At 42.2% G+C, this 15,873-nt stretch overlaps 1 protein-coding gene across 5 annotated transcripts in view; it reads right to left on the reverse strand.

Annotated features, from left to right (window-relative positions):
• Positions 1-13,445, reverse strand: part of KLHL12 (kelch like family member 12) — a 34,709-nt gene extending 21,264 nt beyond the window's left edge. For 2 of the 5 annotated variants that reach the window (XM_060178588.1, XM_060178584.1), the window contains exons 1-4: positions 12,908-13,445; positions 10,741-10,974; positions 4,618-4,771; positions 3,519-3,736 (exon numbers count right to left, since the gene is read on the reverse strand). In XM_060178588.1, coding sequence (XP_060034571.1) covers positions 3,519-3,736; positions 4,618-4,771; positions 10,741-10,935 — 567 coding nt within the window. In that variant the 5' untranslated portion in view covers positions 10,936-10,974; positions 12,908-13,445. Of the gene's footprint in view, positions 1-3,518; positions 3,737-4,617; positions 4,772-10,740; positions 10,977-12,336; positions 12,446-12,907 lie in introns of those variants that run through there. The other 3 variants (XM_060178586.1, XM_060178585.1, XM_007522104.3) reach the window with 3 other exon arrangements.
• Between the last annotated feature and the right edge of the window lie 2,428 nt (positions 13,446-15,873).

Here is a 15,873-nt window from a genome sequence, read left to right on the forward strand (position 1 = left end):
AGGTCCATACAATTCTAAAAAGTCATCTGTCATTGCTTCCTGATTCGATCAATTTGAAACACACTAAGTAAATAATAGCTCATAGTTTAGTGGTTAAGAAAATGAAAAATTGATTGTGGAGCAGAATGTAGAGAGGAATCCTGGCTCTCTACTGTCTGTACTATGTTAACCTGCAAGTCTCAGTTCCCACCTCTGAAAAATGAGAATAGTTCTTTTATTTATTTATTTTAATTTTTTATTTAAGAAAGGATTAATTAACAAAACCATAGGGTAGGAGAGGTACACATGCCATACATCAGACAAGAAACTAATCACCAAAATATATAAAGAGCTCAGCAAACTTAACATCAAAAAAGCAAATGACCCCATCCAAAAATGGGCAGAGGATATGAACAAAACATTCACCTCAGACAACATCCAAAAGGCTAACAAACATATGAAAAACTGCTCTAGGTCACTGATTGTCAGAGAAATGCAAATTAAGACAACACTAAGATACCACCTCACTCCTGTAAGAATGGCATACATCAAAAAGGACAGCAGCAACAAATGCTGGAGAGGCTGTGGGGACAGAGGAACCCTTTTACATTGCTGGTGGGAATGTAAATTGGTACAGCCTCTGCGGAGAGCAGTCTGGAAAACTCTCAGAAGGCTAGGCATGGACCTTCCATATGATCCATGTCTAGCCTTATGGAGTCCTCCCCAAGGACTCCGTAACACCCTACCAAAAAGAGCAGCACAATTCATAATAGCTAAAACCTGGAAGCAACCCAGGTGCCCAACACCAGGCTGAGAAAGCTGTGGTATATATACACAATGGAATACTATGCAGCTATCCCATCTTGGACAGAGCTAGAAGGAATTATGTTAAGTGAGCTAAGTCAGAAAGATAAAGATGAGTATGGGATGATCCCACTCATCAACAGAAGTTGACTAAGAAGATCTGAAAGGGAAACTAAAAGCAGGACCTGACCAAATTGTAAGTTTTTACTTTGGACCTGACCAAAGTAAAAACCCTGTGGTGAGTAGACATGCAGCTTCCTGGGACAGTGGGGGGTGGGAGTGGGTGGGAGGGATGGGTCACAGTCTTTTGGTGGTGGGAATGGTGTTTATGTACACTCCTAGTAAAATGTAGTCATATAAATCACTAGTTAATTAATACGAGAGGGGGAAAATTAATTGTATGTCTCGAAGTTCTTCAAAACACAAACTGAATCTTTTCAATATATAGGCTGTGTAATTGATATGCAGACTCTCTCAAAAGCCTAGACCAAGTAGATCAGAAGCAACCAATGGCACAGCTATATACAAGATACTGGGTACTGTACAGCAAACCCTAACAAAAGGACTTTTCAAAGTTAACCCAATTACCAAATAATGTGATGATAACATTAACTATCGTTTATCTTTTTGAACCCTAAGACAACAGGAACCTCACATCTCCACTATGGAGAATAGTTCTAAGGGTTTAACAAGGTAAAACTTACCAGGAAAGTCACCATAAAAATGGAAACAAAAAGCAACTAGGGAAAATAGCTCAACTGGTAGAGCACTGGACTTCCGTGCCTGAAGTTTTTGGTTTGATTCCCAGCACTACATGGAGCAGGGTGGTGCCCTGGTTTGTTTCCTCTTTCTCCTCTGTGCCTGATGTGAAACTTTCTCCTCCATATGTAATAGATTAAAAAAATAAGGATGAAAAATACTGGGCTACAGGAATTTTCATGTTTGTTCAAATTTGGATTCCTGGCATTTGAAACTGTTCTGGCTCCATAAATACCTTAGAAATGAACAAATAGGGAGTCGGGCGGTAGCTCAGCGGGTTAAGTGCAGGTGGTGCAAAGTGCAAGGACCGGCATAAGGGTTCCGGTTCAAGCCTCTGGCTCACCAGCTGCAGGGGAGTCACCTCACAAGCGATGAAGCAAGTCTGCACGAGTCTCTCTTTCTCTCCCCATCTTCCCCTCCTCTCTCCATTTCTCTCTGCACTACCCAACAATGACAACATCAATAACAGCAATAATAACTACAACAATAAAAACAACAAGGGCAACAAAAGGGAATATATATATATATATACATACACATACACACACATAGTAAATGCTAAGTGTTAGCTGCTTTATTATTACATGCAGTGAACCTCAAGTCTCTTGTGTTCATTCAATTCATTGCCTTTTCTGATGTCTGGCCACATCTAGCAAATGAATAGTCTCAGGGGCAAGGTGGTGGCACACTTGGCTAAGCACACATGTTACAATGCGCAAGGACACAGGTTTGAGCCCCTGGTCTCTACCTGCAGGGGGAAAACTTTGCAAGTGGTGAAGCAGTGCTGCATTTGTCTATCATCCCCTTCCTCTCAATTTCTGGCTGTTTCTATCCAATAAGTAAAGGTAATAAATAAACACACAAATAAATAAATGACTAGTTTTCAACCCTGAAGAATGTGTCTTTTGGCTATACCTGGCACAACCAGTGTAAGGACACAATGTCCCAGAGAGAACAAGACTTTAGCAAACACTTGGCTAAGCAGTGCTTGTAAAAGTATTTGTAACAAAATCTCTGAGTGACTATGAAATAGCATGTCAAACTGAAAAATAACTTCATGTTACTTGGGGACAGTGTCACCAATGTACCCTCATTAAGTCTCCCTCAGAAAATAAAAAGTATAATGAAAAAGCTAGCAATGGGGGCTGGGCAGTAGTGCAGCAGGTTAAGCGCACATGGCACAAAGCACCAAGGACTGGCACAAGGATCCCGGTTCAAGCCCCCGGCTCCCTAGCAGCAGGGGGGCTGCTTCACAAGTGGTGAAGCAGGTCTGCAGGTGTCTTTCTGTCCCCCTCTGTCTTCCCCTCCTCTCGACTTCTCTCTGTCCTATCCAACAACAATGACATCAATAATAATTACAACAATAAAACAACAAGGGCAACAAAGGGGAATAAATAAATAAACATTAAAAAGAAAACAACAAGGAAGGGGGGAAGGAAAGCCCTGCTATGATAACATAGTCAACTCTCCTTAGGTTTGGCAAATTTTGTAAAATTTGTTATCTTTCTTTCATTCTTTATTTATTGAATAGAGACAGCCAGAAATCGAGAAGGAAGGGGGAGATAGAGAGGGAAAGAGAGTGGTCTGGGAGGTGGTACAGTGGATAAAGTGTTGGACTCTCGAGCGTGAGGTCCGGAGTTCAATCCCCAGCAGAACATGTACCACACTAACATCTGTTTCTTTCTCTCTCTATCATTCTTCATGAATAAATAAAATCTTAAAAAGAGAGAGACAGAAAGATAGCTGCAGGCCTGCTGCACCACTCTCAAAGCTTTCCCCCTACAGGTAGGACCAGGGGCTCAAACCTAGGTCGTTGTGCATTGTAACATGTGTGCTCAACCAGGTGCACCACCACCCGGTCATGTCAATTTTGTAAAATCTATAACTATGATAACTATGATATCTAACTCTCCTTAGGTTTGGCAAATTTTGTAAAGGCTCACTCTTCAAGAAATCAAAGAAAAATGCAACTATACCTGAATTTCATCACACCTGATTAGTTTTTCCACCTCTCCTTGACTTAGAAGAATGAATTCTTCATGCTGGACGACTTCAGGAAAATGCTTCTGGCTAAAAACTTCAGCTGCTTGCATGAGGTCAACACAATTATGAGTTTCGGCAAAATCCCTGATACCCAGGCAATTAGAAGGGTCCAGCTGACTTTCTAAGAACTCACAGCATGCTTGCTTTACACCTAGGACAGACAGACAGTGAATACTTCATGATACTCGGACAGGTGTGAACTGGTCAGTATTCTTAGATCTTGACATCTTTTCCACACAGTATCTGAAGAACACATAAGAATCAAGATTATTGCTTTAGGCTCCAAAGTCCCAGGTTCAATCCCCCACACCACCGTAAGCCAGAGCTGATCAGTGCTCTGAGGGTAAAAAAAAAAAAAAAAAAAAATCAGATTCTAAGGGTTACGGAGGGCCAGGAGGTGGTGTACCTGGTTGAACTTATGCATTACTATGCACAAGGCCTGGGTTTGAGTCCCCACTCCCCACCTGCAGGGGGCAACACTTCAGGAGCTATGACAAGTCTTCAGGTGTCTCTCTTTCTCGCTCTCTACCCCTCCCTCCTCTCTTAATTTCTCTTGCTCCTATCAAATAAAATAGAAGGGGTAGGGAAGGGCCACTGGGAGCAGTGAATTTGTTGTGCAGTCATGGAGCCATAGTGACAACCATAGTGGCAACAACAACAACAACAACATATATATATATATATAAATTAAATAAAGGGCTGGGGGAGAAAACATAATGGTTCTGCAAAAGCCTTTCATGCCTGAGCCTCTGAGGTCCAGGTTCAATATCTAGTACAAATTTAACCCAGAGCTGAGCAGTGTTCCGGTAAAAAACAAAAAGGATCAGATTGTAAATTTTATGTTTGCAGAATTCATACTATAAGGCCTTTGCTTCAGTTTTCAAGCAAGTATAGCAAGACAAATGTCTTCTAAGGACAAGGGCACAATTAAACAAAAATCACTGTAAGAGTCTTAGGGAGCAAACTGTCACACTAATCATAACATTCCCAGGACTACCCGAACATGTGTACCAGCAACCTTAATGTCGGTACCTTTCAGCTGGAGCAGACAGGCTGCAGGAAGTAGCTCCTGTACATTCTCCACAGTCACATGTACTGTTTCTGTGTACACAAAGTCCAGGAGGATTTCCATGGTAGAGGCAGTTAAACCTTGGATATCAACGTAAGGTTTCCCCTTCTCTGAAAGCTGAAAATTCAAAGGATAGTTATAATTTCCCGCAGTGAAGGCCAAATCTCATATCCGAGCTTTAATTGGGTATTAGCAGTGTTAACTGAATAGGCAACATTTTAAAATTATATTTTATTTATATAAAGCAAATATGACAGCTTTCAAATACGTAGCTTTCAAATATGAAGTTGCTATGTCACTTCAGAGCACACAGTGAGGTGACACCTTCCTTGACTATCAATTTTACTAGTTAATAATTTAAATGACTACACACACACACACACAGAGAGCGCACTGTTCGGCTCTGGCATATGATGGTGCAGGGGACTGAACCTGGGACTTTGGAGCCTCAGGTATGAGAGTCTCTTTGCATAACCATTATGCTATCTACCCCCACGACTGCTTTCATATTAACACAACAACAGTAAAGAACAGAAGTAGAATGAACATACTTTCAGTGCCCATGAACTTTAAAAAAAAATTTTTTTTTTATATTTCTTTCCCCTTTTGTTGCCCTTGTTGTTGTAGTTATAATTGTTGTTGTTGTTGATGTCATTGTTGGATAGGAAAGAAAGAAATGGAGAGAGGAGGGGAAGACAAAGACAGACACCTGTAGACCTGCTTCACCGCCTGTGAAGTGACTTCCTTGTAGGTAGGGAGCCGGGGGCTCGAACCAGCATCCTTATGCCAGTCCTTGAGCTTTGTGCCACGTGTGCTTAATCCGCTGTGCTACTGCCCGACCCCCGCCCATGAACTTTTATCTTAGATTTATATACATTCCAATGAAATAGGCATTTGTCTCTACATGTGGTTCATCAAGTGGTTCATAGTTCTACACTCTCCATGAACTACCCAGTAATGTTTCAGCTGCCCTAAGGGTTTTGGTAATGATGGAAAGACCCTACAGCATCCTCTGCTGCACTACTACTGCCTGAATACAGCTGGATTCTTGGCTACTTTTTCATAGTTGACTCTACTTTGAAATTACTAAATTATCTGTGGCATCTTTAGTTTAGAATGCATAACCTTGATCTACTGATGTCGCCACGCAAAGACAACTGCTTCAAGAAGGGTAGTAATCTCTAATTTTATGGAAAAGGAAACTATCTGAAAATTGATTACTTTATGGGAATCTTATTAGACTCTAGCCTTAATTTTGAAATTCACATTACTAACAAAACTCTAGTGTGTGCCCATTATACTACATGTCTTTATCATTTTTCATTCTGCCTACATCCCAGAATAGTAATCAAAAAATATTCTCTACCAAAGTCAAGAACTTGGGGCCAGGTGGTGGCGCACCTGGCTGAGCGCACGTATTACAATGCACAGGACTCAGGTTCAAGCCCCTGGTCCCCACCTGCAGGGGGAAAGCTTTGTGAGTGGTGAAGCAGTGCTGCAAGTGTCTCTGTCTCTCTCTCTCTATCACCCCGTCCCTCTTGATTTCTGGCTGTCTCTATCCAATCAATAAAGATAATTTAAAAAATTAAAAAAAAAAAAAGAAAAATAAAGTCAAGAATGTCAATCCTTAACAATAAAACAAGTTACTAGTACATTTCAGAAAGACAGTTTCTCTGTATTTTAGCATAGTGTACAAGTTACAAATACAGAAGTATATTTTTTCCATAAGTTATATCCCATCAAATAGCTTAATAAGGAAATGATATTCAATAAACTATATTCCATCAATGATTTTCTTATGTAAAAATGTAGAGCAATTATAGTATCTTTCTTTCTTTCTTTAAATCTTTATTAGACAGCGACAACAAGAAATTGAGAGGGAAGAGGGGGATAAAGAGAGAGGTAAAATCAGATAAAGGACCAGTAACTAAAACACATAAAGAGCTCAGTACACTTAATGAACTACCACTTTACACCTGTGAGAATTTCCTACATTAGCAAAGACACTAATAAACAAATATTGGAGAGGATGTGGGACAAAAGGGACGCTTCTGCACCACTGGTGGGAAGGTGAATTGGTCAAATCCTTGTGGGAAACAGTCTGGAGACTTCTCAGAAGACTAGAAATGGACCTACTCTACAACCCAGCAATTTCTCTCCTAGGGATAAATCCGACCAGAAGAGATCTATGTATACCTATGTCTACAGCAGCACAATTTATAATAGCAAAAAGCCTGGAAGCAACCCAGATGTCCAATGACGAATAAGTGGATAAAATAGTTGTGGTATATTTACATAATGGAATACTACTCAGTTGTTTAAAATGATGGTGTTATCTCCTTTGCATCCTCTTGGATGGAATTCGAGGACATCAAGTTAGGTGAGACAGGCAAAAAAGAGACAGACAAACATCAAATGATTGCACTTATAAGTGAGACTTAACAAACAGGGACAGGGAGGTAGAACACAAATCAAAACACGGACTGGAGATGTGTGCTGCACCAAAGCAAAGGGCTCTGGGGAAGGAATGGGATGGGGGGGAAGGAGAAAATTCTGGGGGCCTGGTGCATAATGAAATTATACGCATGTGTCAATGAGTGCACTGCAATGCATTAACCCCCTCAATAAAAATAAAAGTGAAACACAGGACAGGGTAGACAGCATAATGGTTGTGCAAAGAACTCTCATGCCTGAGACTCCAAAGTCCCAGGTTCAATTTCCTCACACCACCATCAGCCAGAATTGAGCACTGCTCTGGTAAAAAGAAAGAAAACAAACAAACAAAAAGTAAGAAAGTACAAAATAATAATAATAAAGGAAGAAGAGGAGAAAAAGAAATTAAGGATAAAAGGGCAGCTGAGGAGATGGCTCAACTTGATCCCCAGCACTGCATGCACCTGAATGATGATCCGGTTTCTCTCTCTCTCACTCTGGCTCACGTGACCATCTCCTTGCTATGTAGTATATAAAATCAATAAAAATAAAACTATCTGGCATTTTCTTGACTGGTGGCATTTTTAAAAGAAAGATTATAAAAATAATCACAGATGAGAAAAGAATGAAACAGAATTAAAAAAAAACAAAAACCATACTACTGTCTGAATCTGTAGAAAGACTGAAAACAGAGGAACTTTCCTCAAGTTGCTGAAGACCAGGATGTATAGTCTATAATTAGCAGCCATGTCTGTGAATGCTTCATGCTCAGCATTGCGGGGAAACATTCTTTCACTCAGTCAAATGCCAGCTGATTCTGATGCCCTTGTGGAGAACAGTGTGAGATGGGAGACTAATGTCATGTTACTCAAAATCATTTTTAAATTAGCCTGGATTTACTAAATGATTTACTACATGTAAAAAAAACAAAACAAAAACAAACCAAAAACCATTTACAAGGAGTCAGGCAGTGGCGCAGCAGGTTAAGCATAGGTGGCACAAAGCGCAGGGACCGGCGTAAGAATCCCGGTTCGAGCCCCCGGCTCCCCACCTGCAGGGGAGTCGCTTCACAGGCGGAGAAGCAGGTCTGCAGGTGTCTATCTTTCTCTCCCCCTCTCTGTCTTCCCCTCCTCTCTCCATTTCTCTCTGTTCTATCCAACAACAATAATAAAAACTACAACAATAAAACAACAAGGGCAACAAAAGGGAATAAATAAATATTTAATAAAAAGAAAACAAACAAAATATATAGAATATAAAAGTCAAGGGTTGAGAAAAACAGCTCTGATGTTAGAGCAGCACCAACTTGCATGTATGGGACCCCAGAGGTCACAGGTTTAATACCTGGCACCAACTTATGCCAGAGTTGAGCAGTGTTCTGGTCTCTTATTCTCTCATGATAAATAATTCTTAAAAGAAGAGGGAAAAAAAAAAGAGAGCGAAATCCATACTTCAGAAGGTAAGGGGGAATAAAAGAACTTGTTTAGGATTTAGAGTGAAAAAAAATTAGGATTCAATCCTCCACGATCATTTATAAATCATCTGACTTTAAGGTCATTTAATATTTGAGACCTAGTTTCATTTGCAAATCAAACAGTCTCGCATCTGCCTCTAGGGTGGGTGAGACATAACAATCACCTAGCACAGTACTGCCTCCTAAAGGCACTGCATTAACCAGGGAGCAGCAACACCATCATCAAGGTGACAGGACAGAATACAGAAAATACTAATAAAATTAATCTTAAAAAAAAAAAAAAGGTACAGTGCCTCCATTCAACTCAGAGCACCTCACAATATATTCAAGCATTTTGGTTGGTCAGCAATTTTTTCCAAGTTAAACTCCAGATATTGATAACAATCATTCACTGAGTCTTTCTGTCCCATTAGAGGTTACTCTGAAACCTACATATTTATTTTCTTCATATTGTGTTAGGAGTAGGGTAAAAACGAAACCTCACTTCTATTTCCTTCTTTCCTCCCTAACTACCCTCCACTCAAACTTATATTTCCTTTTTTCTCCCTACCCCCCACCCCCGAATTCACTTACTTTTACCTTTAAGTTTTTTGTTTTTTTTTTAAATTTGATGAGAAAGACGGGGGAGGGCAGAGGAGAGGCAGTGGCGTACCTGGCTGAGTGCACATTACAATGCACAAGGATCCAGGTTCAAACTCCTGGCTTCCACCTGCAGAGGGAAAGCTTCACGAGTGGTGAAGCAGGGCTGCAGGTGTCTCTCTCTCCTCTCCCCCTACTTCCCCTTCCCTCTGGATCTCTCTCTCTCTATCCAATAAAAAAAAAAAAAAAAAAAAAAACCAAAGAGAGAGTGGGGATGGGAGGTAGACAGACAGACAGCAGAGTACTGCTATGCTCTGGCATAAGTGGTGATCGGGCCTGAATCTAGGGTCTCACACATGCAAGTCTTGCACTCTGCCTGCTGAGCCACCTATATGGCCATTCTTCTCATGTTTACTGTAAAATGGTTAACTCGAGGGGCAGAGGTGGCATACTGGTCATACAAAATGACATTCATGCCTGAGATTACGAGGTCCCAGGCTGCACCAAAAGCCGAAGCTGAGCAATGTTGCAGTCTCACGCTCTTTTTCTCTTTGTAGCTCTCTCATTAAAATAAATAAATGAAACATTAAAAACTATTTTGTATTTATTTACTTTTTGGAGAGAGACAGCCAGAAATCAAGAGGGAAGGGGGTGACAGAGAAGGAGTGAAAGAGAGACATCTGCAACACTGCTTCACCACTTGCAAAGATTTGCCCCTGCAGGCAAGGACTAAGGACTCGAACCTCGGTCTTTGAGAATTGTAACATGTGTGCCACCACTCGGGCCCCATAAATAAAATAGTTTTTTAAAAAATCAAGAAATAAGGGAGTCAAGCGGTAGCGCAGCGGGTTAAGCAAATGTGGCGTGAAGCACAAGGACCTGCGTAAGGATCCCGGTTCAAGCCCCCGGCTCCCCACCTGCAGGGGAGTTGCTTCACAGGTGGTGAAGCAGGTCTGCAGGTGTCTATCTTTCTCTCTCCCTCTCTGTCTTCCCCTCCTCTTTCCATTTCTCTCTGTCCTATCCAACAATGATGATATTAATAACAACAATAATAACTACAGCAACAATAAAAAACAACAAGGGCAACAAAAGGGAAAACAAATAAATTAAAAGATTAAAAAAAAATCAAGGAATAACAACAAAAAACTTTATGAGGCCTGCGAGATGGCATAGTTCAGGCTCGATGTTCAGACATGAGGCCCCAAGTTTGATTCCCAGCAACACATGTGCCAGAGTGATGATCTGCTTCCCTCTTTCATTAACAGATAAATGAATATTTAGAAATTCGTATTTAAAAAGCCCAGAAAAATAAGTAAAATCCAACAGTCAACATCTGTATGCTTTACAACATTATAGGCACTGTTTTAACCATTTTGCATGCCACTCTTCTCACAGAATTGTCACAATAATCATATGTTTTCCTGTAGTACTGTTTGGTCTAATTTATAGATAAAGAAACTAAGGTATAGTCTAGTGGCGGATCTTACCCTGTCTGTCCACATGATCACTATATTACAGAAATTCACTCTTCGTGCTCTGCTACTCAGTGAAATGAGCCAACTACAGTGTTACTTGTGAGGAGGAGGAACTTAACACTTACCTCACTAGTAAACATAGCACAGAAGTAATCGCTACAAGCAGCCAGCACAATTCGGTGGGCAGGAAAGTCTTTCTGCTCCACTCTCAATGTCACATCACAGAGGGTATTACTCTTCCTGAGGGAGTTCATTGAATTGAGGATGGACTTAGCGTGAGAGTTTGTCATTATGTCTTTAGGGGCCATAATGCCTCCCATCAAACGATGTGGAGAAAGAACAAAAGGAGTCCCTGGATTCTATAGTCAGAAGAGAGAAAAACTGAGACTGAAATATTTGAGTTTACAAATTAGGCAGGCTCCCCACGTTCCCCAAACATCCACAAACAGAAATCATCACATCCCTGGCATTACCGCCACAATCTAGCTACTAACTAGTCTAAATAAAAATGATCTCTTCTGACATTCTGTGCTCCCACCACTTGACATTTTTGTAATCAAAATGCAACTGTAATACAAATAGAAGCTGCACATGTTCATAAGTTTGTCATAAATGTGATGAGGCACATTTTCTCAAAGGTGTATTATCATTATTATTTAATAGCCATAAGTACACTTAGTATTTAGAGGGTAGAGATCTGTGTACACACACACACACACACACACACACACACACACACACACACACACAAAATCTATCTTGGCAGGTGTACAAAGCATCTTTAGTAGTTGAATGCAAGAAAAAATTGTATACTTGTGGTATACACAACTTAAAAAACAAGGCCAAAGTCAGCAAAAATGAACTTCTTCCTTTTTTTTCCTTTTTTTCTTACAGAAGTGTACATATGCACAAAGAATTATTCATGACTTCCAACTATTCTAGATTTCTTCTTAAAATGAAATCTTTAGATCTTTAGGTGGGTAATGTATAATGGAAACCCACAAGCTATCTATGGCCTTTCACTTGAAATTCTCCTATAGGAGGTCTTTCTACATTAGTAAAAGTTGATTAACATTAACAAGTCAATATCTTCAGTGACCCTTTTATACTGAAATAAAATATTAGGCTAGAAGCCTGTCCAGTACAAGAAACTCCATTAATCTCACAGCCAGAGCTGACCAACTGCAATGTTTATTGTATACATCGATGAAATTAACTCACACAAAAATCAATATAACAAGTACTTTCTTGAAGGATGACAGAGGACCTGGGGGGGGGGGTTGTACTGTTATATAGAAAACTAGGAAATGTTATGCATGTACAAACGATTGTATTTACTGTTGAATGTAAAACATTAATTCTCCAAAAAAGAAATTAAAAAAAATTACTTTATTGTTGACAGTCTTTAATCACCTCTCTTTTTAGTTTTTTATTTTTATTTTTTGCTGTGAGGGCAATTCTGGGGAATGAAATGATTAGTTATCAAGAGTGTTATTTTAAAATCAAATTTCAAAGCAAGGTCCTAAAATCTCTTCTACTTCTGTTTATAAGTACTCTAGATAAACATGCCAACCACTCTGCAAGATCTATTTCACAAAAAAAGGAGTTACTCATAAAAATATATGACCGAGAGTCAGGCTGTAGCGCAGTGGTTTAAGTGCAGGTGGTGTAAAGCACAAGCACCCGCGTAAGGATCCCGGTTCGAGCCCCCGGCTCCTCACCTGCAGGGGAGGCGAGTCACTTCACAGGTGGTGAAGCAGGTCTGCAGGTATCTACCTTTCTCTCCCTCAGTCTGTCTTCCCCTCCTCTCTTCATTTCTCTCTGTCCTATCTAACAACGATGATGACAAAAATAATTACAATAAAAGAAGGGCAACAAAAGGGAATAAATATTAATATATATATATGACCACTGTTATAATTTTTTTTTTAGTCAACCTAGTTTCAAAACTCTGATGTAAAGCAGGTCTGAGCAAATGTCTATTTACTGTGGATTTTTTCTTGGGGTTTGGGGGCGGGAGGGTTTACTACAGGGCTTAGACTATGACTCAGTGCCTTATAATTTCAGTATTAAAACCGCCAGTAATGGGGCTGGGAGGTGGTGCAGTGGATAAAGCTCAAATTTGAATTTGATCCCCAGCATCAAATGTGCCAGAGTGATGCACTGCTCCTTTCTCCCTCTTGTAAACAACAGCAACATAACCAGATAAAAAGGCCAGTAACTCTAGTGCAGGGCGGCGGTTTGAGGATATCTGCCCAACCAAGCAAAGTCGACCACACACTCCACCCTCACCTTTCCCAGTTGGCCTAGAGCTTCCTTTCATTAAATCTGAATAGAAAGGTTCCTCGACGGAAGGTTCCAGACGGGGTGGCGGGGGTGCAGGGAAACGGCCCCGCTCTATACAAACAGAATTCCAGGTGTCGAAGATAAGGTGTCCTCTCTTGACAACACCAGGAATACAGCTGGCATCTCCCGGCGGGGTGCTGGGAGGGGGGCAGTTCAAGTGCAGTGAAGAGAAGTGGACGCCAGCCGGCCCTCTAGCCTCCGTCCTCTCCTGGAAGCCTCTCCCATTCCAGCTCGGGGGCCCAGGCTGGGGGAAGGGTCAGGACCGGGTGTAGAGGGAGGGGAGGATGCGGTTTCTTGCCACCCGGCGCATAACTCACCTGACTCCTTGGCCCACCCAGCCGCGCTGGCCCGCCCCCCGCCGCGGAGATGGGGTGGGGCGCGGGGCTAGCAGGCGGCCCAGGAGGAGCCCAAGCGCCGCCGCTGCCCCGACCCGGAGGCTCCCGGAGGCGTCACCGTGGACGCCCGGCTCCAGTCCCCGCGCGGAATGATGACGCAACCCAGCCAGGGACCCCCCCCTCCCCTTCCCCGCGAGTGCGTCACGTGAGGAGCCTGCGTCACGTGTCCGCAGATAGACGTAGAGGAAACCCGGAAGAAAAAGGCGGGGGGCAGAGTGGTGGGTAGGGAAGGGAAGGGAAGGGAAGGGAGAGGAAAAGGAAAGGAAAGGAAAGGAAGGGTCAGGTATGCAGTGCACCCGCTCTGGGACTGGCTGAGACTGAGCTGCTCCTCCCCTGGGCTTGAGATCGGGTAGACTCAGAACCCCTAAACAGCAGATCTAAACTTAGTAGTTGATTGCAGACTCTTTGTCTTACCTGCCGGGTGTCTTCAGGAACCCTCTGGAGGTTTTCAAAATTTTCACGTTCGTGATCCACAACGACCTTTTGGGGAAGATCAACACTGGTGCGAATCTTCTGAGCCCTGCATTCCACTGTCCTCAATATTCTTTGCATCATAATGAGGTTTAATATCAGATGTGAGATGCTTCTGCTTCTGGCTCTCCAAACTAAGTAGAAGGAACTCTTGGTTTTCAATTTGATTTATGGTCAGAATTTGCTCTCTGTGATGTAAACTGCTGTGGATCTTGCTCCACCCCCCTCCCCAGGCTTCACTGCTATGGGGCGACACTTTCAGATGGGGGTGGGGCAGGACAGGGAGGAAGAGACCGACCCCCATCAGTATATTTCTCTTGTTCAGTTTACTTACATTATTCTTTGGCAGTGGGGACCAGGCTGGAACTTGGATTGTGCTCGTAGCAAAACAAGCTTTCTCCCAGGTGAGTTATCTTACTGAGCCACTAGGGATCTTAGAGGTCTCAGTAATCCTCTTCATGATTCCTCTTCTGATGAGTTTTCACCAGCTTATAGGTACTTAGTATTCGTGTTTAGAAATTGTGTTTCGAATTGATTTCGACGCACATTTAATAGTGACTCAGTTTTACTTGATTTAGCTTTTTTGAGTTCCAAAGTGACGACTTTCCCCGATTTTAATTTTTTAAATTTTACCATAGCGCTGCTGGTGCTACTGGGACTGAACCTGATACCGTGGGTGCCTCAGGCATGAATGGTTTTTTGAATAACCATTATGCTATTTCCACAGTCCATTATCGAGATGAAACAGTATCTGAGCAGACAACGTAATTGTGCACACTATTTTTATCTTTTTTAAATTAGTGATTTAGTAATGATTAACAAGATTACAGGATAAGAGGGGTACAATCCCACACAATTCCCACCAGTTTCTTATACCATCCCCTCCATTGGAAGGTTCCCTATTTTTTTGCCTCCAGGATTATTGCTGGAGCTTGGTGCCAGCACTACGAATCCATTGCTCCTGGAAGCTATTTTTCCCATTTTGTTGCCCTTGTGGTTGTTAGTGCTTTTATAGCTGTTGTTGGATAGGACTGAGAAATCGAGAGGAGGGGAACACAGAGAGGAGAGAAAGATAGACACCTGCACACCTGCTCCACCGCTTGCAAAGCGACCTCCCTGCAGGTGAGGAGTTGGGGCAGAGATCTTTACTCTGGTCCTTGTGCTTTGCCCCATGTGTGCTTAACCTGCAGAGCTACCACCCAACCCCCGGTTCCCTATTTATTTATTTATTTATTTATTTATTTTAATCCCTCTGGGGGTATGGACCATAATTCTTTATGGTGTACAGGTGGGAGGCTTGGCTTCTGTAATTGCTTTTCCACTGAACATGGACGTTGTAGGTTGATCCATACCCCCCCCCCCCCAGCCTGTTTGTATATTTCCCTAGTGGGATAGGACTCTGGGGAGGGGAGGTTCCAGGGCACATAGGTGAGGCCATCTGTCCAGAGAAGTCAAGATGGCGTCATGGTAGCATCTGCAACTTGGTGCCTTTTTTTTTTTTTTCCTTTTCTTTAGAAGGTAGAGTCAGAGACACAGAAAGTGAAAGCACAGCACTGGAGCTTCCTTCAATGCAGTGGAGTTAGGGCTGGAACCAGAGTTGCACACATGGCAAAGCAACACTATAAGTCAGCTATTTTGCCTACCCCCCCCCCCACTTCAAATGTTTTAAAGGCTTAACATGTATTTACTCTCTGCCCATTTTTTTAAATATTTATTTTCCCTTTTTGTTGCCCTTGTTTTTTCATTGTTGTTGTAGTTATTGATGTTGGTGGATAGGACAGAGAAAAATTGAGAGGAGAAAAGACAGGGGGAGAGAGAGAGACCGACCCACCCGTACACTTGCTTCACCGCCTGTGAAGCGACTCCCCTGCAGGTGGGGAGCCGGGGGCTCCAACCATGACCCTTATGGCAGTCCTTGCGCTCTGTGCCATGCGCTTAACCCGATGCACTACTGCCCCCCCCCTTTTTTTAACCAGAGCACTGCTCTGCTCTGGTATATGGAGCAGGAGACTGGATTTAGGACTTCAGAGACTCAGGCATGAGTCC

The sequence above is a fragment of the Erinaceus europaeus genome, chromosome 19 (assembly GCF_950295315.1).
Source record: "Erinaceus europaeus chromosome 19, mEriEur2.1, whole genome shotgun sequence".
Classification (NCBI taxonomy): Eukaryota; Metazoa; Chordata; class Mammalia; order Eulipotyphla; family Erinaceidae; genus Erinaceus; species Erinaceus europaeus.